We start from the raw sequence: 25,886 nt of genomic DNA, 5'->3' as shown, positions 1-25,886 counted from the left end.
ACTGTTGACTGCACCGCTGTGTGTGTGTATTGATCCTGTTTAAACCTGTGTGTACAAAGCTCCTTTGCGATGTATTCTTTGGCTGCAGCACACCTGTTTACCTAACCTTCAATCTCACTCCCTTTTTCTCGCTCTGTGTTTCACTGCTTTCGTCCTTGGAGAGAAATAACTTTTATTCCTGAGCATCTGAAATCAAGATCTTTCAGAAACCAAGTTCACCAGCTTTTACACACAGTAGCTCACCAGCAAAGCACTAGCTCAGGACTGATGCCACAGCAAATCACTTTCAATCACTGATTGATGTGTTGATTTTTCATTTTTGAAACCAGCATATATGGGCAGAGTTATTACATTTCAATTTCCTCCCTCTTTGCTTCAATCCAGAGCGACTCGCTGCTTCTGGATGACTTTGAAACTGCTCAACTATTTATGAACCACAACCGGTAAACATTTTCTCTTAGGACCTCTTGGCCTGCATCACCCTGCTCATCCTCTTCTTTTTCACACCTCTGTTTCTCTGTCACACCTCCATGCCCTCTGCCCCGCGGATTCTCTGTCACACCTCCATGCCCTCTGCGCCGGAGGTGACTCACTGATTCATCTGTTGTGGCTTCCCACCTTCTTTGTGTCTTTCCATATGTCCGGAAACTGTGAACAGCCAGATGAGTGTGTCTTGTGATGATCCTCCCGTGTCATTTCACCATGAATCATCTATTTATTTTAACTACAGGTTGCTGTTCTGTGAATCTGGTCCCATCACAGTCATGTTGTTCTCTCACAATAACAGATAAAGGAACGGAGACAACCGTCTCTCATCCACATCACACTGCTGCTGTTGCAGAGAAACCACATACCTGCACTTTTGTTTTTTTTATCTTAAAAGGAACAGAAGTGAGATTAGAGTCATATATTAAAACAGCCATACTTTTGTTAAATTATTTACATTCTAAAAGTTATATGGCTTAATTTCCAAAACTTTATATCAGCTCACTTGTCCACATGGGAAATAAAGCTTGTAGCAAAGTGCACTAAACTCAGTGAAAACATAGATCCAAATACCTAAAGCTCGATCTAAATGTAATTAAAGAGAATGGATGGTAAACAAATAGATATATGTCCAAAAAGTGCTAATGTTTGGACATTAATAAAAAAGCACGCAGTCTTTTCTTCATTTGTTAAAAGATACATGTATAATATTATTGGATATTTGTTTTCTTGTCCAACAACAGCAGTGACTGTGCTCTTTGTAACAAATCATTTTAAGACACTTGACGCTCTGAGGTGGCATGTTTCTCCCTGTAAAAAGAAAAAGGCCATTGAAGTAAAATGAATTAAACATCTGCATTAAGGCCAAAAAAGTGACAAGCAGCAGATGTGGTTTCAGGCCATGGTTTCGCGTCTCCATCTGTGCTTATAGAGCATCTTTTTCTAGGCCTCGTCGCCACGTGCCGAGGGCACAAAGTCGCCGGTCAGAAGACGCAGAGACCAAAGCACGCTGTCCAGACTCTTCAACCTGGTGAGCCCACTGCATGTCTGCCTCCTTGTCTTCCTCTAAATTCCCTCTTTTCATCTATAAAACTGGACCTCATAATCAACTTGTCCTATCTGTGTTTGCCCAAATGCAACAGTGATGCTCTCATCAGACACCAGTGAGTAATAAATAAATAAATAAATAAATACAGTATGATTTGTCACTTCAGTTTGAAGACTTCACATTCATTTCATCAACATGCTCTCATAACAGCCTGACACTGTAACAAAGTAATGAGCTCAAGAGCAACATTCATTTATTTTTACACTGACACTACATGTAAACCCAAATATTAAATCTCTCATACACAAATTCATTTATCATTCTTTTGGAAATTCCATCTACCTCAAATCATTTGAGGGTTTATTTTCAGTGTGGATCTCTATGAGTCCCAGAAAATGTGAAGTATTTGACAATCAGACCTTTCATGAACTCACTGAAAACTACACCACCCCAGATTTCTGTTAGATTCCATATTGCGTGGGTAGAAAGTAGATGCTTTCTCAGCCTCCTCACCATATTTCTAATTCACTTCAGGGAGAAACCAAGTCCCGTCCACCCCCTAAACGCTGGAGCACCATCTTCTAAGCTCTCCGCCAAGGACAAAGCCACAGATCCGCCAAAGGGACAAGATGAAGGAGGGGAAACAGATCTGCATGCGGCGGACTCACAACCTCAAGAAGTGTTAACCCACTAACAACAAGCCTCCCGTGTCTTTAGACAGTGACACAGCAGTGTAAAATCCACTCTCCAGGGATGTAATTGGTCTGTGTCAGGTTTATTTTTAATCCTACGTCTAAGGAAATCTTGTTATTCGGCTGTTTATAAGCAGTTTGTTCATGCTTTCAGTAAAATATCCTACTGTAAAAATGACACATTCAAGTATCTTAGCCTGATGGTGCTAGTGTCTGCTGTCTGAGGTTTGTTTTTCTATTTGTTCCCTGTCATCTGTAGAAGAGTGATGCTTTGTGTATCCGCCTGCTTTCTAGAAACACGACTCACACACCCAAAACAAGATTGGCTTTGTTATATGTGGAATCGAGATGGAGAGTGGTTTTGTTTGTGCTTCAGTGAAACTCATGTCACAGAGAAATGCTTGTGAGGATACAACTGGAAAATCTAATGTAGTTTTTATATAACGGTTTTGTTTTTATCCCTCAGTGTAATTAATAAACATGTACAATAGGATTCTGTTCAAGTCTATCGAAGGAGATGTATAAAATGCCCTTTTTAAATGCACTGTTATAACGGAAACCTTTCCAAAATACAACCTGTCTGCTGTCTTTCCAATAGTAGCTTTTGTGTCTCTCTCTGATTTATTGTTGGTTGTTTGCTTCTTAAATTAAACTGGACATTTTAATGTTGACTTTTATTCATAAGATGATAGACGAAAGGTTTGTTTTAATTGATGGTTAGATCGTAAGTAGCCAAGTGGTTGAATGTGGAAGCAGAAAAATGAGGAGTTCAGTACTGTAGGACAGTATTTTGATTTCAAATCTTCTGATGCATAATTGTTACATTTATTTTGCTCATAATAAATTACATTGCTATTCTCATCTTATGTTCACTTTAACTCAGTAGTGAAAAGCACTGTAAAGGTTGCAGACACATGTTGGTGCTACACGAATAAGAACTGAAACTGAGTGTTGTGTTTCCTCTTAATGTAAAACTGTTTTTAATGTTCAGCCTAACTGGAAATAAACATCTTTGGTCATCTCTTAGTTAAGTTATTAAATGTTTGAAAATCTGACAATTGTCTTGTCTATATTTATATTTTTGTGTTTTTTGAGGTTTTTAGGTAACAATGTGATTGACCTGTACAAATCACCACTTTCATTTAGCATTAAAGAAATAGTTTCACATTTTGGAAATTACACTTATTTGCATTCTTGCATGAAGATGGACACCACTAATACAATATATGTGGCTGGAGACTGGAAATGGGGGCGAACAGCTAGCTTGTCTGTCTAAAGCTCTAAAGCTCACTGATTAACACATTATACTGTATACTGTTTAACCTGTACATAAACCAAAATGTAAAAACAACAATTTGGCATTTTACAGGGGTTGTGCCAAACTAGAGCCAGGAGCAGGTTAGCTTATCTTAGCATAAATTCTGGAAACGCTGAAAACAGCTAACCTGTCACTGTCCAAATGTAAAATACTCCATCACCATTAAACTGACTAATTAACACTTTATTTAAAAATCCTACTTGTAAAAATTGATACTCTCTATTTTACAGCCTGAACTAGAGCCATCCTAGCCTGTTTCCAGTCTTTATGCTAAGCTAGGCTAACTGCCACATGGATGCAGCTACATACAGAACATAAGTACCTACAGATGTGATGCGGCTAACTTGCAGTAAGACCTGCAGCAAATGTCCTAAAATTACAAGACATAAAAAGTGCATTGATTACTCCTCTTTCGTCCAGAATATTTTTCTTAGATTCAAATGTAGCTACTAAAACATTTAAAATCTTAATTAATATTAGAAAAATATTACACTCCTGACATTTGATCAAAGCATTCTAGGTCAGGTAAAAGTCACCAGGATGCATAGCCATAGATTTTATGCAGGAGCTTGGAAACAATCTGCACAGTAAGCCAAGAAAATACACATACTGTACCCTTGTTGTCTGGCTTCCAATCTGTCTTTGATTCAGCGTGGCCATGACATTTGAATCATGTTTGAAAGTGGTCTTCCTGAGGTGATGAGCTGAGTCATCCTGAAGACCATTTGTGGTAGCATTGTCACGTCTGTGTAGAAATAAAGAAATGGGAATGCAACATGTTTTTTTTTTAGCAGATGTTACAAATAAACTCTATAAATTACACCCTGATGTTTGTAATCATCATAATAATGGACAATGCACCCTCATGTATTAGCCAGCTTAAAGGTTAATTGAACTGCCAAATTACTTAAGTATTGCTTTAGCTCCAAATCAAGCCATGATCCGTGAAAAGACTATAAATATCCTCTAGAGGCCAGTCATCTACCTGAGATAATAATCCTAATCTCATAGTGTTCTCCAAAAACAAAATTTCAGCTACATGCAGCCATTAATTTTGTCCCACATTCAACTGAACATTAAACAAGGATGAGTCACCCTCATTAGACTCCTGTCAGTACTCAGAGGTGGGAAAAAACATGTTGCTCATGATGAGAAATAATGCTGAGGTAAAGCTTTTTAAGGACATTTGCCCCTAAAATCACAATTAGGACAGAGCTTCATCTCTCCTGCCGTAACTGGGTCAGTGGCCCATAATCCACATCGCACAAAAGGAGGTGTATGGCAGCTTTCTTGTGCTTAACACACGAGTATTCACATAAAAGGCTAAAAACACACAGAGCTTTTCACTACGGGTTGTCTTTACACTGATTCTGGCCATACAGATGCCTGGCATGAGAATGTAGCCCCCGGAAATTAATTCAAATCTTCTCTAATGAGATACAAGCTCCAGTGCTTAATCCAAAATACATCATTTCAACATAATTCAAGCATTTGCTTAACTCATATCTGTTTACTGTGATGGAGAAAAACTGTTAATACCAACAAGGTGATGTACAGTTTTCCTTGTTGATCCTCTATGTAGAGTTGTTCGTTTTAAAACAGCTGTTAATGGATTATGCTTCTTTAAACACAATGAAGACTTCTTGCAAATTTACTGGACAGCGGTGCTGCAGAGTTGAGAAACAGAGACCTCTTGTGCTCCACCGCTGTGCTGCAAAAGAACTGCTCTAAAAGCGCTCAGGTCAGCAGTCTCAAAGAACTTGATGTTTTAGAATCGACTCCATGTCATAACATTTGTTGAAGTGGTGCAGGGTGACCACAGACTGTATGTAAAGATGGACGACCTGACAGCTCCCCAGAAATGAAACCACAAGTCCACTGGCCCCTTCTGGTGTTTTTAATAAGTTAAAAACACCAGAAGGGGCACTAAAATGAGTGCTGGGGTTCTTGAATGAATGAATGTTCTAGAATAAACTAGAAAATGTCTTGATCAATCAAAAGTCCAAACGGTTTATTACTGTAAAGACCAAGCTTTCTCTCCCGTACATACAGGACACAACAGTACTGCAGAGAAAACATTTTTATACCTTTTTGTTTATTTTCTAATAGACGAATAGTTGATGCGCAAAATGTAAATTAACTTTATCTGTGCTCCAGATGTACATTCATAGCACTGCTTGTTGCTTGTTGTGTACGTACAGTTTACAGCATCACCAGACAAGAGTTAAGCCTACATGACACTGCACAAATTTTAAATAAATAAATAAAAAACATCACTGGAATAAAGCATGTGAATGTTCTTTTTACAAAATACACGACACAAAAATACATACCTAAAAAGGATCAAGGAAAAGCAGTTGCTCAAATAAGCCTTCAATGATTTGTCACCATAGACTTTCAAAGTAATCGCTGTTATCAGTAGTCCATGGTCCTTGTATGAATCTATGTACATAGTCTAAGTGCTATAAACATGTTTCACATTAACATTTAATTTCCACTAAAACTCTCACTCGCCTCCTCTTTAAAAACATGATGGCCAGGGTCTGAACTTTGTGAGTGAGTTCTTAGCTCATCCACAATCCCAGACACACTGTCCTCCATCTCCTCATGAAGATCCACCTTCTCCATTTTCACCTGTCCTCCGGTTGTGAGAAAGGTCTCTCCTTCGTCGAATCCATAACTGTAGCTGTCATCCAATCCTGTGCTGGTACTGTTGCTGTTAGTTGAGGAGCTGGAGGCAAGTCTCTCACATCGAGCCTGATGCCTGAGGAAACTGTCTCTCCAGATGACTTTCTTCCCACAGATGCCACACTCATAGGGCCGCAGCCCTCCATGGGTTTTAAGGTGCTTGGTTAAATGGTGCTTCATCTTGAAGGACTTTGGGCAAACAGGACAGCCAAAAGGCCGTAGATTGAGGTGCTGCATCTTCACGTGACGGTCACGCATACTCTTCAGGGTGTAGGCCTTGCCGCAGTGGCAGAAGTGGACTTTTCCCGTGTAGGGGGTGCCAGCCAGGGACACGGAGGATGATGAAGATGGGGTTGGGGGTGAAGAGGGTGGTGGGAAAGCAGCAGAGGATGAGGAAAAATGGCTACTAGAGGTGGGGGTCAGTGAGGCACCCTGTCCCACGCTGGTGGAGGGCCAGTTTACCTCTGAGCTCGCCATGGTGAAGTCAGGAGACACAGACACTAAAGGCCTCTGGGACACTTGCCCTGTACCATCTTCAATCTCACTGTATGTCTCTCTGTTAAAAACCCCTTCTGTGAAACATTCAAAGTCCACATCCTCTTCCTCCTCATCTTTACTGCAGCTGCCACCCGCTCCTTCATGTGGCCTTGAGTCTTGCTGAGACCAGGGACTTGCCTGCCACTGCTGCCGGGCTGAAACCGGACAGGATGGGCCCGGAACTCCTTCACGTGTTTGGCAAGCATGGAGCAGGTCTGAGCAGTGATCACTTCCTGAAATATCTCTCTGCACTTTTTCTTTTATCTCCTCCCCACGGGTCTTCCCTGTGGCTTGTTTGGCTTCCTCGTTCTGATCTGAAACTGGGTGGAAGGCTGTTGGACAAATGACAAACAATATCACATGCAGCAGAGAGCTACTCGAGCTGGATTTTTTTTAAAAACTCTTATTCCCATTAATCCCAATGTTTATATAAACCAATATTTATTCAACCATTGCATCTGCACCGTTTCCTCAATAAATGTCTGCACAAATCATTCTCTGATGACGAGATGTGAAGCTACAAAGGTCGAGTGAGCACTGTGTGGATTCTACTTTATTCAGCCTGTACCTCAGGAGTCAGCGCTAGCTAGCAGTCGTCTGCAGATGTCAGGCTGATGTGAACACAAACAGTGCAGGTGAATTGGTTTCTGTCCTGACTGTGCTGAAACTGATTATTAAAGCAGATTTGTATTTGGCTGTAATCTGCTACTGACAGACCATGTGCAGTACAAGAAATAGAATTTGTTTCTTATATTATGCATAATAATAATGAGAGTGGTGCAGGTGGCCTTGTGTTTTACAACGTAGTGTGTGAAAAAGAAAATCTGAGGAGAAAAATCAAGTATGGGGTCACACTAATACTGAAGTATCTGAAATCCAGATTTAGGATTAAATTCACAACTGTGAAATTAAGAATAACATATTTTTAGCACTGAATTATGACTAAACATGCATTAACACTACTGTGAGTGCCTCTAGTAAAGTTAAATAAAGATGTGTTCACACTAGTTAGATAGACAAAGACATTGTGTTTAATGTCAAATGAGGCTTTTGTGTCTTACCACAATGTCCCATTTGTGGTAAGACTTCCTTCATCTCCACCTCCTCTTCTCCTACTCCTTCATCTGCTTCAATCTCTCTTTTCTCATTCTTCCTCCTCCCTTGTGTCTCATCACTGTCCCCGCTCTCTCTGTTTTTATCAAGCAGCCTATCAGCACTTGGCGGTGCGCCCCGCTGCTGCAACCTCACTTTCTGTTTTAAGGCCTCACCACCGGGGAACGCCCCGTGGTGTCGGCCATTGTGGCCAGGTCCATCATGCGCAAAGTGGCTCGTTTTAGCGTGGCTTGTTATCCATGCCTCCTCACAGCTGGTGTAGTCATTCTCTGTATAGCCAGGGACAGCGTCCAGTTGAGAATCTGCTGAGTGCTGACCTGAGGAGGGGCGTGACCGGCCCCATCGAGGAAATTGCTGTGGGCGTCTCCATGTAGCTAAGGGAGGCAAAGCATCAGGCTTCCTCTCCCTCCTCCTTCCCTCCCTTTCCAAATACAGGCAGTCGGTGCTGCTTGGTGACTGCTGTCGAGACACGGTGCCTGGGTGAGCCACAGTGACCTCTTCGTGAATGACATCTACTGAGGGCCGGGGCCTCTTCAAAATCTCAGTGCATTTGTCCACAATGTGCCACATCTGAAGAAAGCTGGCCACGGTGATGTAATTGACAATGTCGTCATGCACAATGCTCAGCTGACCTGTGTAGGCAGAACTCAGGACGCTCTCAAAGGCCACTGGGTCCATGACTGAGGGTAGGGAAACTGTTGTAACATTCTTTAGTAACACCTGTTGAGACATAGGCACAAAGACAAGGTTCTGAGCATCTGCACAGGATTAAGCATTGTTTAATGAGCCTGTGTGTACTCTATACTACACTAATGTACCTACCTGGTCATGAAAGTAAGGTGAGGATGCAGCAAGCACACAACGATGGGCCCTGAAAACTTGCCCTTGCACCTGGATGGAGAGGTCGCACAGCCTTCCCTGTTCCCGCTGGCGGTTTAGGTTGTCCAACACGGCAGCACGGGCACCAGGGAAACACACCTGGACTGTCAAGCCAGCTGGAACCGCAGAAACGCTGCAGGTCGGATCCATTGTCTACCGAAAGTCTGAAAATATTACACAGTGCAAAATTAAGCCATCATTTATTTCTGTCCTACAATAAACTATTTCTAATTGTGTGTACAGGTTTTAGTTGCTTTTGTTGTTTCTGAATGGTTCATCTTGTAATATAGTGGATCATGTATATAACACTCTAGGCTTTTAAGGTCTATTCTCTGGATTTGTTCATGTACTTCCTTTTGCTCCTGAGACACTTCAGTTTGCTTGCGTGATTTAATTTAAATGTATTTTCAGTTATACTGCATTTTTCACTATTACTATGACATTTTAGAAACCAAACACTAGATTACTTAATACTTGAGATTAGTTCACAATAAAAACAATAGTTAGTGCAAGTCTACTATCAAAGTCACATTGGTAGTCACGTTGGGATGGATCTAACACCGATTTTCTTATTGATTGTTTAGTCTAAAAATGTTATAGCCCAAGGTGTTATCATCAAAATGCTTATTAAATACTACCAAAACATCCTGCCCCAGTAGTGGGGGAAGATGCCCTTTTACGCAATTTCTTTTAAATTTATTAAACTGCATATTATACTTCAAGATTGTAATACCAAACTGGGGTTGTTTATGCACAGTAAACAGACAATGGGGCATCTTCCCCTATATTAGCCTAGTATAGTAGAGACTGTCGATATATACTCACCGGCCACTTTATTCTGACCCTCTCATATATGTAGCCGGGGAGGACAAAAATACAGACACCTCTAAATATTATATCAATAATAAACATATAATTTAATTTAAACATTTGTGACATTTTCGCCAAAACTGAAACATTTTGAGATTCATAAACACACGTTATGGTGGAAGTGTTGCACAGTTGTTTTGGTTCTTGCTAGCCTGCATTCGTTCGTTTAATCCAATCCCTGGGTTAGCTATCTTGTAGGTTAGCTAGCTAGCGATTAATGTTAAAGTTAGCATCTTACCTTTGATATGTAGGTATGTTGAGCGTTTTACTATTTGCAGCACATCAATATTATTCGTGAGCTCCAAATACATAGTACAGTCGCTTGTTTGCTTTGCGTGTACAAAAATATCAAGTTAGTAAAGCCGGAGGCGTCATTTTAGTTTATGCTGTCTGGTTGACAAAACAGCATCCTCACACATGACGCGAGTGGGTGTTTGGTGTGAAAGCTGAATTAAAATGAATCAAAATGACGGAATATCATCACATTTACACTATTAACACGCGCATTTAGCTACAAAAGTGTCTAACCGGTGTGGTCAAAACTGGATCCATAATTGTACGGACAGCTATTAGGATTACTGACTGGTACAGCGTTAACTTGTGTTTACAGTAAGATGCCACCATTGGATCGTCAGTAGTAGTAGTAGTAGTAGTAGTAGTAGTAGTAGTAGTAGTAGTAGTCTTCTTATTATTGTTGTTATTATTATTATCTTTGCTGCTGTTGTTCTTCCTCTTATTATTATTTTTTCCTCTTCTGCTGCTTCTTCTTCTTCAGTTGTATTGCCGGGTTACAGGTGAAATGTGCACACCGCCACCTAGTGCCCAGAGTGTGTAACATCATGGCTTTGCGCTTGAATTCAGTTAAAGGGCCAGCTCAGACTAATATCAGCGCGTCGCTTTAGCAGACCTGTTAAAGCCCTTTGTTTTTCATTAAATGTGCTATGAACGCTAGGCGAACCCCCAGCAATGGATTTTACACAAAGCGGGGCTACTATCCCTTTGTAAACAACGGGGCATCCTTTTTAACAGTCGCCACGCAGCAGCTGCTTTGTCACACACGCACATTCGTTTTACCGCAGTGCATCTGCAGCATCCTCTGAACCGGGCGACAGAGGTGCCGCTGTGGCGTAGTCAAAAACACCGTTAACTGAGCACAGGACGTGTTTGTTTTATTGTATTTCTTGTCTGGCTTTTATGTAGACGTGTGCGCTCACGCAGTTTTATCTGCAATGCCTGCACGACCGAAGTATCTCTTCTACGAGCGCAGGGTCATTAGATAGGTAAAATTACAAGTCTTTCCACAGCAGATGTCATCGCACGAGAGGAGTGTATATTTTTTTTTCCCGAAGAGACGACTCCGCTTCAGAAGAGGCCTCTAAATTCAGGACAGTAGGCTCTGCTTGCAGTGATCCGACTAAGCATAATTATATTTAGACCATTTGATTGGTCTGTGTTAAATATTGGTAGCGTGAAGCTTGTAGCCATTTGATTCTGATCATAGAGCATGCAAATTAATTAGCCTATATATGCACTTGCATGTAAGAATATTGTACACGTTCAGTCAGTAGCTGGCATGTTGCACATTATATAAGCACATATGTTTTCCAAATTAGTGTACCTGTATTGTCTGTAATTTGCTGAGCATGTGGCCCCAGGAAGGTCTAATGATTGCTCTGTGCATCTCACATTAGGACCTCAGGGAAAAAGATAATCAGATCTCAGGGTGTTCATCTGGGGAGCACTGTGAGTCACCAGATATTTGCTACTTGATAATTAAACACAGAAAGCCCAATACTTGAAGGCATTAGTCCAATAGAGATACACTGAAGGGGGGGCTGTCTTAAAAGTAGCAATAACTCTGACAATAAATTCTGTGACCAACTGGAAACTGTTGCTGGGTTGAGCCAAAGAACTGAGCCACTAACAGTAGTTTCATAGGTCTGTCATAAACAACCTGAGGTGTGTAAAGGAGGCCTGTAGACATATATTTTGCACATTACAATGCATGATTAGCTGCCAGGTACATACATATATTTGCCTGACACACAGCTTTTAACATTTGCAGATAAGCTCCAGTTTTCTTAAAATATAAAAAATATCCAGTCAGCACAGGTGTGAAGGTGCTCAGTTTACGAGTGTTGTAAATGTAATTTAAATCTTCAACAACAATCCTTTGGAAACACTAGTGTTAAAGTTTTAGTTTTTGCACCTCTGTGCAAAATAAAGCCGTTACTCTGACATCCAGTGACATGGCAGCGTTCCACCTAGTGCTCCTTTCTCTGCTCTGCACCCTGTTTGGTGAGTTGAGCGGATTCATTGTTGTAGTCTTCATATTTTGTCACTGCATTGTGTCAGCCCAGAGTAATGGTTGTCTGTCTCCCTTGTTTGTGAACAGTGTACCGGTGTCATGGGGCCTGTGTGGAGGTGGACTCTGACACAGAGGCTGTGGCAGGCCAAGGCTTCAAACTGGGCTGCCTCTCCTGCAAGAAGAGGAGTGAGGTGGAAGGTGTCGCCACTATCGAGTGGCAATTCAGAGCCAAAGGCGAGGCAGACTTTGTTCCTGTGAGTGCCAGTTCAGCCAGTTCACCATTACTAACGTATGTTTTCAGTCTGATGCCAGCACATAGTGTAGCTGAGGCAGCACACCTCAAAGTACAGGAAAGGTTTGATGTATCGTCAGGGAACTTTGTCATGCAAGCTATTAAAAACCTGTCCTAAGCTACATTCATCAAGACACACACTATATACATGGGCACAGTGCACGCGCACACACACGCACAGTGGCAGAAAGTAACAAAGTACATTTACTTAGGTACTCTACCCAAGTATAAATTTGAGGTATCTGTACTTATTTTCATTTTCTGCCACTACATACACCAACTTCACTGCACTTTAGAAGCAGACATTGTACATTTTTACTCACATTAATTTTATAACTAGATTTACTAGTTACCTTTTAGAATAACCTTGACCTTTCTGTGGCCCCAGATCTACACCTATAATGAGTACGGCCCCACCATTGAAAGCGAGCAGTTTCTGGACCGTGTGGATTGGAACGGGACTAAAAGGAGCAATGACATACAAGATGCATCCATATACCTTCTCAACGTCACTTTCAACGACTCTGGCACCTACCAGTGTTTCTTCAACCGCGTGCTGTTCTTTACCAACCACGAGTACAACAGCAACATCAGAAAGGTGGTCCACCTCTCCGTGGTGGCTAAAGGTACAATGACATCAAACGCTCTGCAACTATTCAGTCCATTGGTAGCAGGATAATAAAAGATGCAATAATTGAAAAATAAGTGGAAATGAGCTATTATTTAAAAACAGGTCTTGGCCTAAGGTAGCTTGTGCAGTATAATTTTCATTGTATTACTTTAAATATTCTAGAAAGAACTGCTGGCTGGCAGATATAGCTAAATGTAAGGCTAAGTGTTGCGCACAACCATTAGTTGTTTTAAGATGACATCAAAAGTGACAGATTTTGAGACATAATTGTATTCTGGATTAGATTCAAGTTGTTTCAGATGAGTATGATTCACACAACAGTTGCACAATATCCCACAGGGAACTCTAGAACAGCAGAAGATCAGGAAGAAATGTCTGCATGTAACGGCATCTATGACCAGACAATGTTCTGAAAACAAAAAGACAGACTGTCTTCAGGTTTACTGTACCCATACACACTGAGAAGCAGCCAATCATGTTTCATTTCCAAGAGTAAATTCTGCCCAGTTTCTGCTCACTTGTCAGTTGCGTCTTTGGTGTTTTTCTGATTACCTGACTTTCCTCCTCCTTCTGTGTAGCCAGCAGAGGCACAGCTTCCATCGTGTCAGAGATCATGATGTACGTTTCCATCATCGGCCTGCAGCTCTGGCTGCTCATCGAAATGATATACTGCTACAGAAAGATCGCAGCAGCTGGGGAAGAAGCATTACGCGAAGCTGCGTAAGTACTGTTATCACTTGTTTGAGCACATAGGCTCGTGCCATGTGAAAACATTGTATCTCCAGGTGTGTGTTGATATAGTAAGTATGACTTATTGATTTAGTAGACTGAGAAATTTCTCTCTCTGCTTAATTTACACATTTCAATGACATTAGACATTTAGAAAAATTAAGCGAGCCATCAAGCTAAAACCATCGCATCTGTGCTCACACTTCTCTCCTCCTGTTCCATTGTTCATTTAATTTCAAGATTGTCAGTTCCCACTGCGTTCGTTTTCACGCGTCTCTTTGTCTAACATCTCACGCTCCAGCTTCTATTTGTCATGTTTTCATCCTGTCATCCTCCTCCCTACTCCAAACCAAAACCTCCCTCCTGCAAGTCAAAACAGAGCAAATGCCTGTCAAACAACCACACCTATGATCAGTTTTGCATTTTTCAACAGATGTCAGTGTTTTAAAAGAAAACATCAGTTATTTCTGATACCCACTAAGAGTTTTTCTATTTTCCTTTCAGAAATGCTGAATATTTAGCGATAACCTCAGAAAGTAAAGATAACTGTGCAGGGGTGCAGGTCGGAGAATAGCACAGGTACAGTATGTCCTCGCATCATTCTACAATGAGTTTGTGACTATCAGAAACACTAAAAAAATTAAATGTCCTTTTTGTGTTCAGTTCCTTTGTTGACTATGACTGGGTGTTGTTGGTCAGAAACAAACTGTGTCCATGCAGCTCCCGTGTGTTCTTAAGTGACATATTAAAGAAATGTTTTTGTAAATATGCCTATTTGTTGAGAGCCAGACACATAACCCTCCATAAAACCACAGAGTGTCATTGGTATGACATGGGGAGCTTTAAAAGGGCAAATATACAGATTTTACTGTTAAATGACAGTTAGACTGAAGGCATCCAAAACAGCATCAGTAGCAAAACTCGTATATAAATCATTATATAAAAAACTATTACCCAGCCCTAAACCAACCCTTAATCTAGCACATTTACAGAACCCGTCATATGCTCATTTGCCAGTTGATTAGGTTCACATCCAGCAGCTAAAACGCTATAGCAGTGACACTAAAACAGCTCTGCAATAAATCCTACTCTCACAAAAGTTTTTTTTTGACTGTTTTATGAAGAAAAAAAAAATTCGTCTACCCTATTTACATCAGAGGGTAGGCTAAACAATGGAAATTCCTGACACTGACAGTGTAATGTAAATACAGCTGAATGGCAGCACAAATTACAACCCCTCTGAAACAGTTTCAACAAAAGCTGGATGTTGTAACACATCACAAGGATTTACTATGTATTAAACCGCTTTTGATTTACCTTGTTGTACCTAATAAACTGGCAACTGTATTAGAGCTTCTTGAGCTTTATTAAGGAACAGCATTTTCTGTAAACAGCAGTTTTGAGTCTGTGCCAGTAAATCCATTAATATGTGCTGTGTTTATCTTAAGGCTTCCTCCATGGGCTGAAACCATCCTTCCGTCCTCTGACCTGCATGACGACAACTTGGGGGAACAACTCGCCCAACTCTTCCTCTCAAGTCTCCAGTTTAGCCTGTCCTTGACAATGATCACAAGTGGATGTGACGTACAAAGAGAGCATGGTACCAGCATTGTATATAGTATTCTGTGCACAAAAGCATGTCTTGCACTTATATGAGAACCCATTATGCATTAATGAGCTACATAGTCAAAAGCAGAAACTGTACATACAGTATTTCTTTAAGTATATGTAGTTATATACAGTTATATAAATTGTATGTGGTACTGGTTGATTGTAAAAGGAAGCTTTTTACTAAATCATCACCACCTAATGTGAAAATATGAGACAACATGTATGGTAAAGGTATGTATACAACTGAATGTCATGGACTCTGATAGACTTTAGTTCCAGTTGCTATATGTACATTCAACAAAATCTTAAGATGTATTAATAAAAACTGAGAAAATACATGTGATGGAAAAGTCTTCTGTTGATAGTAATAAGGCACATCACCACACAAATCTGCTGGTTTGTCAGATTAATATTTGAAAGTTTAAAGGGGTAGCTGTTGTTACAGAAATAACAATTCATAGTCATTTTTAATCATTTATGTTTTTATCATGCAACTGTGGCAACCACCATGTGCTTTCATATGAATAAAACTCTTCCAGAGAGCTAATAAAGCTCTGTTATAACAGGTTATTAGAGTTACAGCATAGCCTTAACCATCCACTCAATCTGAACCAATCAAAGTCCCAGATTTAAAGGAATAGCTCAGCATTTGGGGAAATACACTTGATTGATTTTGTTCCAGGCTAGACGAGAAGACTGAGACACTAGATATGAACACACTAGATATGCTACGTTGTTCGCTTAGCTTCAAGATAACCAGCACAGAGATACTAGCTAGCCATTTCCCTTGCTTCTAATCTTTATTACATTTACAGAGAGAAAACAAGATGAATGTGTGGTTTTAGAGGGTGTTACAGGCTGTAATTATTTCTCAATGTAAAACAGTTCATCCATCCTTACAGTATTTCTGTGCATTGTCTCCAACTTTAGCGCCAGCTGCCACATACAGTCAGTGACAAAATGAATGATAATACCTGGTGGCCTCATGTGATGACAAGACTTTGGAAAGCCAAGGGACTTGAACGGTTTTCAACAACAGTTATAACACATAACTCCCCTGAAAAGCCATAACTAGTTTTTAAATCTATGTTTGTGTACAGATGCTACTAATGACACATTCTCATTAGGGAGCTTCAGAGGTGCAGGTACCTGTATTTTTAAATTTTGGAGACAGTGAGGCTAGCAGCTCCCCGTGTCCAGTCCTAAACTAAGCTATGAAGACTGGGCGCTCAGCTGAAGCTCCATGCTCAACAGATGAAAATTAAAGTGCTACTAATTTTCTCACTTACCTCAGAAAATTCTGACATTCCAAAATGTTGAACTATTCCTTTAAAGACCACAATCTTCCCAGACTCACTGACGCCTACATTCCCTACAGCTGTAACACACAGTCTGTGCCAGGATACTGAGGCAGGTTGAGCTGGTACTTCCTCTCTAGGCCAGGCGGCACAAAGCGGCCTCCTAGGAAGTGGTACCGTCCTCTGAACAACAAGGCTGATTTCTTTGGAGCAGTGAGTGAAATGAGCATGTCAGGCTGGAGTCCATCTGCACTGCCCTGCTCCACATCCCAACCTTTAAAAAAGTAAAACAAAACATATGTATAGTAAAAGTTGATTTTAAAAATATTTTAATCAAACAAATATTTAATGTAGGCCATCATATCTAATTTTCCGTCAGCTCCACCTAATTGGCTGTAAAGTGGCTCCAAAATAAAATGATGTATCTCTACTTTTGAGGTAGTTTATTTATATTTTTACCACCATATTTTGACCATTTTATCTAGAAGTATTTGACATACATTTCAATAAGAATGGCCCACATGCAAAGCTGCACATCCATAAACAATGAAACATTATTCATTTCAGAAAATCAAACTCTGAATTTCTCTTCTCTGTCAGCCAATCGGTTACCGGAACATCATTATGGCATGGAAGAAGCTGCTGAGCAGCCATTTTTCACAAGAATAAATTTTACCAATAGGGTAGGAAGTACTTTTTTTGTGGAAATAAATATTCTTCTCAGTGTAAAGTGCTGCATGTGTGAGGACTGACCTGAGGGGATGTCGACGCTGGCTATGGGGACTGTGGTCTTCTTCAGCACATCTAGGATGGAATCGAAAGGCTCTCGCACGGCCCCCTTGAAGCTAAAGCCGAAGATGGCATCTATCACCAGGTTGTAAGCTTCCTCAATCACTTCAGCCTGTGAAGATGATTTTATCCAGCAAAATAAATCATTTGGATTATTTTTTTAAATATAGACTCAAAAACCAATAAACATCAGTCTTTTTACTGTCACAAAGTACAAATGTAAAAACCCTGAAAATGTGCTGTAGCTGTAAACTGAAAACATCTGACATCCAAGAAGCCGCTAACCCAGACTGCATCAGTAGTTACCAGTTGTATGTTGAATGATTATGACTGTGCAATCTGTTGCGATAAAAACCCTTCACTGTTTTCCCCACAAGGTCATTAAGGCTTCATCTAATCTAAACTGACACCTCATTTAGCAAGAGCTCATAATGTGTCATTCAGAGCTTGTACAGCTTGAAATAAAATACACAAACATAATATGGAGAAGAATTTTCTTCACTGGTGCTGCATTATTGAATAATACCAAACCTCAGGCATCTCAGTTAGGAAGGGAATCTCCATTTTCTGGCACTGTGTGGTCAGGCCCTGGAACAGAGGTTTGTTGGGCCTCTTCGGGTACAGGATGGTGGGCTCGTAGCCCTGCAAGAGGACACGCAAAGTAGCAGAAAACATCCTAATGGTGAAACTGGGTCAGGTTTGTACGCCTCTCTGCTCATACACGCTTTTATAGTTAACAAAAATCTAAAATATATTCAGGTGTTCTGGGTGAAAGAAGTGCAAAAACATTGGTGGCAGTTGGAAAATCTGGCTTTTTGCATGTCTGGGACTTGAATGAAACTGTTAGGCCTGGATTCACACACAGTGTATCTGAACTTTAAGGGCACAGCTCCAGAGTGAAATGACTTGACAACATGGAGTTTTTGTTTCACTGAATATAAAAAGTTTTAGAAGCTCATCATGTATGAATGTTTTGTATGAAAAAGCATCTGCAAAATATGCTAAACAACTAGTAACTAAAGCTGTTAAATGTTTTCTTCTGAAATGTAGCAGAGTGAAGTTTAAAACTATACAACAGAACTACTTTACAAGAACCTTTAAAGTGTGTGTAAGTACAGTACTTGAGGACATACACTTAGTGAGATTATAGCGTCAAAGTAGAGTATCTTACTGTCACACTAGTGTAGGACACTCACAAAGAGTTTAAGATGTCTGGCACAGACCAGGCCATCGCCTCCGTTGTTCCCTGGTCCACAAATCACCAGGAGAGAAGGTCTGCCCTTGACCAGGGAAGTGATGGGATATGCCTACAGAAAACACATGAATGTGCATCAGTGCAACACTACAGGGATTTGACCAGACAACTTTCTTTACAGTAGCTATTCAGGAGAACAAAGTAATCAGATTACTGCCTCTTTCAGGCTGTAATCTGATTTAGACATATCCATGTGCTGTAAATGCAAAACCTGATTTCCTGTTAACAGTCCAAACCCCCAAAATATTCTGTTTATTTTAATTTATGACAAAATAAAGCATCAAATCATCACATCAGAGAAGCCTGAACCAGAAAACTTGGTATGTTGTCATAAAAAAATTCTCAAACAATTATTAAATCTTCAAAATATTGCTGATTAATTCATGAATAGCTGCAACTCTACATTAAACAGAACCTTGGTTGACGCCTCACCCGAGTGATGGCTGTGGCACAACTGAGTCCAGCCAGCTCCATCAGCTGGTCCACGCTGAAGCCATACTCACTGAAGAGCTCCTCATCAATGTGCTGGGCCTCCTCCTGCCTGTGGAGCAGCTACAGCTCAATTTGGAGACACACAATCAGAACATGTTTTTACTGCTCTGTGTACAAGACAAAAAAAAACATTTTACCCGAGATATTTGATGGTCTGTGCCATGGTGGATGCAGGTCTGCTATTAAAACAGTCTGTCTTGTGGATGTTAGCTGCAGTGGCCAGCGGACATGTCCCTGACCGAGCAAGGATTGCTGGGTCACCAGGAAGCCGATCCCGAACAGAGTCCGAACACTCAACATCCAGGTGGACCCAAACTGCGTGTACACAAAAGATCACAGTGATCTAAACAGAGCTGATGGACGTTAGCCCCCAATCCATCCCATAATTTGGTGAATTAAGTATAATTGTAGAGCCTCCACCAAATCAATAAACCTAAACATGAAGCAAAGCCTGAAAGCTCTGGCAGGTACAGCAGCTCCAGTGTTGATGCTCAGTCTGCTGATGCTGCTGTTACACTGCTTTCTTTTTCTTGCTTATATTTTTCTCTGCTCCCTCTGAAAACCCAGAGGTTGTGGAATATACCGTGTCTGGGGAGGACTTTACTGCTTCTCAGTGCATTTTGATTGATTGATTGATTGATTTATTCTTTCAAACATGCAGAACAGAACAGAACAATGAACAAAACATTAAACATTCTTTAACAGGGTGTATAACAACATCATTAGATTGCAAAATGATCTGTACTTAACCATTTTCAGAGTAAGCTGTATTTTGAAATGACTTGTCTGTCCATGTCTGCAATGATGTGTTACATCAAACATAATCATAAAGAATCAAACTAGACTTCAATGATACTACAAAGTATCGATTAACTATCATTTTTATTATCAACTAACATTTTCATATTTTTTAATGTTAAGAGCTTTAGTATAAACTACAGGAGAAGATGGAGCAGCAAATACAGCATTTCTACTTAATAAGAGACCAAATATTTTTTCAAAATGATTTCTGTCACTTAATAAAATCAATTATTTGACTACTAATTTCTGCAGAGATAAAGACAAAACAATTACAATTCTGTTGTTTAAGTTTTACATAAAAATAAAATACAAACTAAAATGGGAACACAATGGGATGTTACAGTTCAGTGAACACTATTCTATTCAACTAATGACAGCAAGTTTGAGTGGTTATTAAGTGTCTGTGCACATTTGTGATACCTGATACACGCCATTCTGATATATTAGTTTATGATCTTTGTCCAGTTTCAGCTTTATATAACTATAGCAGAGGGCAACTACCTAGTACATTGCTCTAACGAACATGACGACTAGTTAGGCTAGTTATTGTTACGATTTATTGTGTTACAGTTTATAAACAGCATAGTTCAACCACAGAAATGGTACGCTAGACTAAACTAGCTACTACTAGCTAATAATTTAGCTTAATAGCTAAACTAGCTACTACTAGCTAATAATTTAGCTTAGTAGCTAAACTAGCTACAACTTAGATATGCGCTGCGGATTGAATATGTGACAAAATGTTAATAACGCTCACCAAATTTTTGCAAATATTTCCTGAAAACAACTTCACACGCACGTTTCTCTTTTGAAACAACTCAGTAAAACTACCTACAGGTCAACAAAGCACTGATAAATCAATCGTGAAGCAACACACGCGACCTAGTGCGTTGCTGACTTCCGGGTTTGAAAATTATAAACATTGTTCTAATTTCAAAATAAAAGTCGGATCTCTGAAACTAAAGTCTGTGTGGAAAAGTACTGAAAGACATATTTACATCTAGCAAAAGTAATAGGCCACAAATATAGCCAGTGTATAGAAGTGAAAGTACAATCATTTTTTGCAAAATACACTTAAAATATCAAACGTTTAGGAAATGACTTATTTCAGAATTTTATATTAAAAACTGTGTTTCAAAAATATGGCTATTGTTGAATTAACACATATGCAGCATTGTAATGTTGTAGCTACAATACAATTACAGATAAATATAGTAAAGTGTATTTTCCTCTGGAGTGTAGTGGAATAAAAGTATAAAGTGGCATAAACTGGAAATACAAATACCTTACAATAGCTCTTAAGTACAGCGTGGAAGTAAATATTACTTTACAGCTTTGGAAATTGATGAATACAAATGTATTATCACCAAACCTATTACTGTGACAATATACCTGAAAATGGAAACTATCTGATTTTGCTTGTTTTAAATTAAGCTGGTGTATGAATGCAGTAACCTGAGGTAAATATTTTTCTTGCACTGATATCTTAGATGGTGATGAATATTCAGTTCAAAAATATTCAAATGTGTATTTTTTTTAACCCCAGGTATTTAAAAGACAAATGATGATTCATTTCAATAACTTGCCCTTTATTTCTGTCAATATTTCTATTTTATGGTATGTACTTAGACATTTCTCGAATCATCACAGTACTGTTCAGTATTAAGAAAAATAAGCCAAATATTTGAAAACATGTTTATTCATTTGAAATTGTTTATTCATATCAGAAAGATGCACAACATTCTGTAAACCCGTAATAAGGATGGAGTCAGTTTACTTCAAATGAGGCAGTTTGAATGACAAATTATATTTATTATTTAAAATAAATGAACACAAATGAATTTATCATCACCCTGCTGTGTCAGTATGTTAAAGGTGTTTAATGGACATCTGATGTATGTATGCATGATTGATCTCACAGCTGCAGTAGCTGTGGAAACCTACCACTTCTCTCACTCTTTTTTTAGCAGTGAAAGTAAAATTTAAAAAGTAAAATTGTTGTTTTAGGTTGTTAATAGCTGGTAGTTCCATATTTCACTGCCAGGTTGAAGAAAATTTTAATGTCACCAATACAAGTGACTGTTTTATTCAAAAAATATTTCTTAAGCATGCCTATGTACAATATAAAAAAGCAGGATAAAACTGTACTGCATACAGCATCATGAAAATTATCTGAGCTTAATAACTACAACTGTGACTAAACAAATAATAACTGAAACCTGATAAGTACTGGCAGGTGTTAGAACATGGATCCCAGGGTTCACATGATTGGACAGCTCTCCATTCTGGCTCCAGTCTGAGAAAAATGTAACACAGTTAGTATCAAATATAAATGTTAAAACATTCACACTTTAGCTTGCAAGAGTAGCTCAATAATTTGTTTGCTGTAAGCTTAGGCCATAAAAAGTTTAAAAGGAAGTCAGATATCAGCTGATTGTGTTGCGGTACCCACCTTGAGAGGAGTGCTGCTGCTGAACACGTAGGAGTGCGGCAATAAACCTTCAGAGATGCCTCCGCTGCGGAAGGAGCGGGAGGCTGAAGTGACAGAGGAGGTGGTGGATTTATCTGAAGGAAGTCCGCAGGAGCCGCAGACCACCGTCCGGCTCCGCAGGTTGTATTCACCGTCCCCACAGGTGCTGTGAGCCACCTGCTGAGGCGTAGACACAGATCCAGCGTTGGATATAAAGATTTAATAAGGATTCGTGGAAATATCTCAGTACATCTGTATTAACATTTCTACTTTGTTCAGGTTAGAGGCTCCACTGTCACCAAAGCCATTAACAGTCAAGAGTTAGTAAACTATGTAACTGTGTTTTACTGCAACATCTCTCACCATGTCATCATCTTCTTCTTCAAACTGAGTGCGAGTGACCTTCCTCATTGCCATTTCCTGCAAAAAAAGTTTGCCTTGAGATAAGCTGTAAAGCAGCTCAAATTTTTTTTTTGACTTTTTACCTAATTTCTGACATATATAGCATCTTTCTGACAAATCAAAGTACCTCTCCATTGGCACTAATCAGAGTGGTTAGAAACAGGTCTCCGGTACCCCAGGAGGGCTGAGCCTTCCACAGCAGGTCAGAGGGAGGATTGTGGGTTCCACCAGCAGCAGAGGCCCAGATCTGACCACCAAACAAATGTAGGGGTGAGAGATCTGTGACAGTGTTTACCACTGTGCTCATCCACTATTCTGCTGAGTAACGTGCAGCTTACCGTGACCCTCTGACCAGCCTTCAATGTGAATTTAGCCGGGAACTTGAAGATGATGGGCACTCCAGAGCCCACCTGCCGCCTTACCTGCCAATTCCCCAAATTCTGATCCTGCAGGAGCAAGATTAATGTTAGATATAAATGCTTTTAATGTCTGAAATCATCCAAGTAATATTGGATAAAGTCACCACAAACAAATAGATTTCTCAGATAATACTTCATCATCTGACAACTACATTCATTGTATCACCTCATCTGCTTTATTGCTGAGTCTGACATATTTCCCATCCAGGTCCACCTCGTCCACAGTGACCCGGCCACTGGCTGAGGCCTGCTGGGTGATGCGGGTGCGAGCCACAGACCCTCCTGCAAAGCTAGAGGCCTCGCTGTCCGTGTCGTTGGGGCGGCGCCTCTTGGCTGGAGAGCTCTGAGCGTTGCAGTGGATTGATTGAGAGTGAACTGCTGAAGTAGAGGAACGACTTCCTGTTGCTCTGGTGGGTGGAGGGCTGGGGGACAGACGCAGCCTGCAGGGACAGACATGATGACATTTTGAAGGAGTGTGTGAAGCAGAGAAAGAGCCATGACTGACAGCTCTGTAGCACAAAGGAAATTACTATTGCTGCCAAACTCTTTTTTTACTGACTACAGTCACTGTGAGCCTAACACACCTCTGCTCCTCTCCCTCCAGCAGCTTCCTGTAAGCACATATCTCCATATCCAGAGCCAGCTTGACATCCAGGAGCTCCTGATACTCATCCAGCTGTTGCTGCATCCGCTGTCTCATCTCTGCCATTTCTCTGTCTTTGTCTCCCAGCAAGCGACGTGTAGTGTCCCGCTCCCGAGACAAGGCATCCTCCAGGTCCCTCACCTTCGCCTCACGGGCCGCCAGCTGGACCGGAGAGAAGAGTTATTGTCAGGTCTGAATCAGCTGAGTTAGTCTGAAAACACAACTTCAGAGGAATCTAACAAGAGGGGTTGATCACAGAGTCATCACTGTGAAAGTACAGTATCATTTTAAAAATTAGGTTTGGATGTAAAAAGGATATAAATGATGTTTTGGCCAAATATAATAGTAATTAGTGAAATCTCTGTTTATTGTTAGCCAAACAGACAGTCTGAAAAGTGGATAAAAAGCGCTGAATTAAAATAAGCATCTAACTGAAGTGGTGATCGCTGTTTTTTGAAGGTCACCTGTTTCTGCAGCTGGCTGAGCTGAGCCGATGTGGACTCCAGGCGGATCCGTGTCTGCTGGAGCTCCTCATGTGCTGCTCCCACCAGGTGGCTGCTCCTGTCCGCCGACTGGCGAGCACCTTCCAGCTGATAGAGAGAAACAAAAGGTGGAAAATTCATAAAACATAGACTGTAACCTAACATAGCATTGTGGAATCTCGTACTTCATTGGCATCAGTCTGTGAAACTGCAAACCTGCTGCACATCAGAAGTGTCATAAGACTTTGTAGCATTCTCATCTTATAATGTTTTGAATGACCACAATAGAAAACAGGTTCTGTTCAAGTTCAGTTTTATAACATTAACCTACCTTGGCATTGTAAGTCTTCTCAATCTCTTCTTTGTACATTTTAACTTGCAGCTCGTGCTGGTTGCGCATCTCCATCAGCGCCTCCGACAGCTTGCTTTCAAAATCCTGCTGGTGGCCATTATCTAGCTCAACCATACGAGACTCATGACGTCGCTTTATCTCCCGCAGCTCCTGTTGGCCAAAAACCCTGGTCAGTCTCAACAACAATTACCTGCTTTTTGAAATGATGGGTAGATTTTGACATGCTGTGAAAGTTCCTTTATAAAATGATTTACAGATGGTGATGAAAACTGACCTCAGAGTGAAGGTTCTTCTGAAACTCCAGCTCCTCTTTGAGGGTCTGGATGCGATTTTCTCCGTCTACCCTCCTCAGCATCTCATCCTGCAGCTGCTTCCTGGCATCACCCAAACTGGTGTCCAGCTGGGAAAACCCAACAAGAACTGAATATTAATACAAAGCAATGCACACAAACAGGCATCAGAGTGGAGACACAGTAAATACCATAAGTGGGCAGGCAAGTAGGGAGGCTGTCCTTTGTTCTGAGCACAAGTAGCCAAGACAGATAGAGTTGGCCTGCTGAGGTTGGCTAAAACATCTCAGGATTTTTGTACATTTTACTTCCACAAACTGCACTGGACAAAGTCAAACATTATCAGCTAGTGTTAAAGGTAAAGTTGAGTCGCTGATTTACATTTAGTGTCTAAAAGTGAAAAACACCCAGGAAGATTATGGAGCAGAGAGCTGGTCATTGTGTAGGCTGCCCACAGACGGATTGAGCCCAGATGTGTTTCCACTGAGTGAGTTTGAGTTTACCTTGGCAACCTGAGCCTTCAGGTCCCTGTTTTCCACCTCCAGGTTACGCTTCTCTCCCAGAGCCGTAGTCAAGGATGCATCCTTTGAGTTAAGCAGAGCCTCCAGGTCTTTGAGCCTCTGCAAGGCTCCTGCCAGTTCTGATTCTTTTTTGGTGTTCCTGAAAGGACGGAAGAGTCTCAGATGTTTAAGGTGCATCTTCCTGGTTGTGCCTGTAGTATTTCTAGAGGATATTCCAGTGACTAGAATAGGGATAGGCATTCATTGTGCTTTGGAATTTAAGAATCAAGCGGAAAGAGAATTGCTACGGTTTCCTTTACAGTCTAATGAAACAATTATGGGCTATTTTTGAATAAGGATGAAATAGGAACAGAGGAAAGACCCAAATGACTCATAGGCCACAATTATCTCCATCCAGTCCCATGTATCTGGTAGCCACAAACCACAGCGGAGCCGCTGCCACGGCAACGGCTTTGGTTTGCCCAAAACAC

At 40.5% G+C, this 25,886-nt stretch overlaps 5 protein-coding genes across 22 annotated transcripts in view; 2 read left to right on the top strand and 3 right to left on the bottom strand.

Annotated features, from left to right (window-relative positions):
- Positions 1–3,252, top strand: part of mbpa (myelin basic protein a) — an 8,178-nt gene extending 4,926 nt beyond the window's left edge. For 3 of the 5 annotated variants that reach the window (XM_020597390.1, XM_020597391.1, XM_020597394.1), the window contains 2 exons: positions 1,433–1,516; positions 2,069–3,252. In XM_020597390.1, coding sequence (XP_020453046.1) covers positions 1,433–1,516; positions 2,069–2,119 — 135 coding nt within the window. In that variant the 3' untranslated portion in view covers positions 2,120–3,252. Of the gene's footprint in view, positions 1–1,432; positions 1,517–1,628; positions 1,650–2,068 lie in introns of all 5 variants that reach the window. The other 2 variants (XM_020597392.1, XM_020597395.1) reach the window with 2 other exon arrangements.
- Positions 2,436–10,317, bottom strand: zbtb22a (zinc finger and BTB domain containing 22a). Of its 7 annotated transcripts, XR_002274712.1 has the most exons (5): positions 9,870–10,317; positions 8,705–8,925; positions 7,831–8,602; positions 4,160–7,101; positions 2,436–3,914 (listed from the first exon to the last, which is right to left on the bottom strand). XR_002274712.1 is itself a non-coding variant. In XM_020597381.1 (4 exons), the coding sequence occupies exons 2-4, from the start codon at positions 8,909–8,911 to the stop codon at positions 6,032–6,034; spliced, it is 2,049 nt and encodes a 682-aa protein (XP_020453037.1). In that variant the 5' UTR covers positions 8,912–8,925; positions 9,870–10,317; the 3' UTR covers positions 2,436–6,031. The 7 variants fall into 7 exon arrangements, 6 of the variants coding, with proteins under 6 accessions (XP_020453037.1, XP_020453041.1, XP_020453040.1 ...); XM_020597381.1 differs by having other exon boundaries at positions 2,436–7,101; XM_020597385.1 differs by having other exon boundaries at positions 2,436–7,101; positions 10,240–10,312.
- A 153-nt stretch (positions 10,318–10,470) lies between these two features.
- Positions 10,471–15,538, top strand: scn1bb (sodium channel, voltage-gated, type I, beta b). The gene is made up of 6 exons (XM_020597643.1): positions 10,471–11,929; positions 12,027–12,193; positions 12,620–12,857; positions 13,441–13,582; positions 14,096–14,170; positions 15,040–15,538. The coding sequence occupies exons 1-5, from the start codon at positions 11,881–11,883 to the stop codon at positions 14,163–14,165; spliced, it is 666 nt and encodes a 221-aa protein (XP_020453299.1). The 5' UTR covers positions 10,471–11,880; the 3' UTR covers positions 14,166–14,170; positions 15,040–15,538.
- A 54-nt stretch (positions 15,539–15,592) lies between these two features.
- naxe (NAD(P)HX epimerase) lies at positions 15,593–20,746 on the bottom strand. Its single transcript, XM_020597642.1, is given in 8 exon segments — positions 15,593–16,774; positions 17,254–17,401; positions 17,821–17,931; positions 18,486–18,596; positions 18,977–19,085; positions 19,174–19,285; positions 19,288–19,351; positions 20,595–20,746. Coding segments are annotated over 7 exon segments (840 nt in total). The 5' UTR covers positions 19,337–19,351; positions 20,595–20,746; the 3' UTR covers positions 15,593–16,574.
- An 847-nt stretch (positions 20,747–21,593) lies between these two features.
- The window catches only part of LOC109958689 (lamin-A-like), a 15,965-nt gene continuing 11,672 nt past the window's right edge, over positions 21,594–25,886 (bottom strand). For 7 of the 8 annotated variants that reach the window (XM_020597537.1, XM_020597539.1, XM_020597541.1 and 4 more), the window contains 11 exons: positions 25,399–25,555; positions 24,880–25,005; positions 24,585–24,755; positions 24,236–24,361; positions 23,713–23,933; positions 23,295–23,568; positions 23,048–23,155; positions 22,837–22,956; positions 22,671–22,727; positions 22,290–22,487; positions 21,594–22,133 (listed from right to left, as the gene is read on the bottom strand). In XM_020597537.1, the coding sequence (XP_020453193.1) occupies positions 22,098–22,133; positions 22,290–22,487; positions 22,671–22,727; positions 22,837–22,956; positions 23,048–23,155; positions 23,295–23,568; positions 23,713–23,933; positions 24,236–24,361; positions 24,585–24,755; positions 24,880–25,005; positions 25,399–25,555 (1,594 nt within the window). In that variant the 3' untranslated portion in view covers positions 21,594–22,097. The remainder of the gene's footprint in view (positions 22,134–22,289; positions 22,488–22,670; positions 22,728–22,836; positions 22,957–23,047; positions 23,156–23,294; positions 23,569–23,712; positions 23,934–24,235; positions 24,362–24,584; positions 24,756–24,879; positions 25,006–25,398; positions 25,556–25,886) is intronic. The other variant, XM_020597538.1, reaches the window with a different exon arrangement.

This window comes from Monopterus albus, unplaced genomic scaffold (assembly GCF_001952655.1).
Source record: "Monopterus albus unplaced genomic scaffold, M_albus_1.0 scaffold34.1, whole genome shotgun sequence".
NCBI classification, from domain to species: domain Eukaryota; kingdom Metazoa; phylum Chordata; class Actinopteri; order Synbranchiformes; family Synbranchidae; genus Monopterus; species Monopterus albus.
The sequence above is the reverse complement of the archived record's forward strand: the minus strand, read 5'-3'. Positions and strand labels throughout refer to the sequence as shown.

Excerpts from the sequence above, each read along its gene's own strand:
- zbtb22a (XM_020597381.1), bottom strand. The coding sequence starts at position 8,911 with ATGGATCCGACCTGCAGCGTTTCTGCGGTTCCAGCTGGCTTGACAGTC. Across the intron at positions 8,603-8,704 it reads CACCTTACTTTCATGACCAG|GTGTTACTAAAGAATGTTAC; the intron begins GTAGGTACATTA and ends ATGTCTCAACAG. Across the intron at positions 7,102-7,830 it reads ACCACAAATGGGACATTGTG|CCTTCCACCCAGTTTCAGAT; the intron begins GTAAGACACAAA and ends TTTGTCCAACAG.
- scn1bb (XM_020597643.1), top strand. The coding sequence starts at position 11,881 with ATGGCAGCGTTCCACCTAGTGCTCCTTTCTCTGCTCTGCACCCTGTTT. Across the intron at positions 11,930-12,026 it reads TCTGCTCTGCACCCTGTTTG|TGTACCGGTGTCATGGGGCC; the intron begins GTGAGTTGAGCG and ends GTTTGTGAACAG. Across the intron at positions 12,194-12,619 it reads GCGAGGCAGACTTTGTTCCT|ATCTACACCTATAATGAGTA; the intron begins GTGAGTGCCAGT and ends CTGTGGCCCCAG.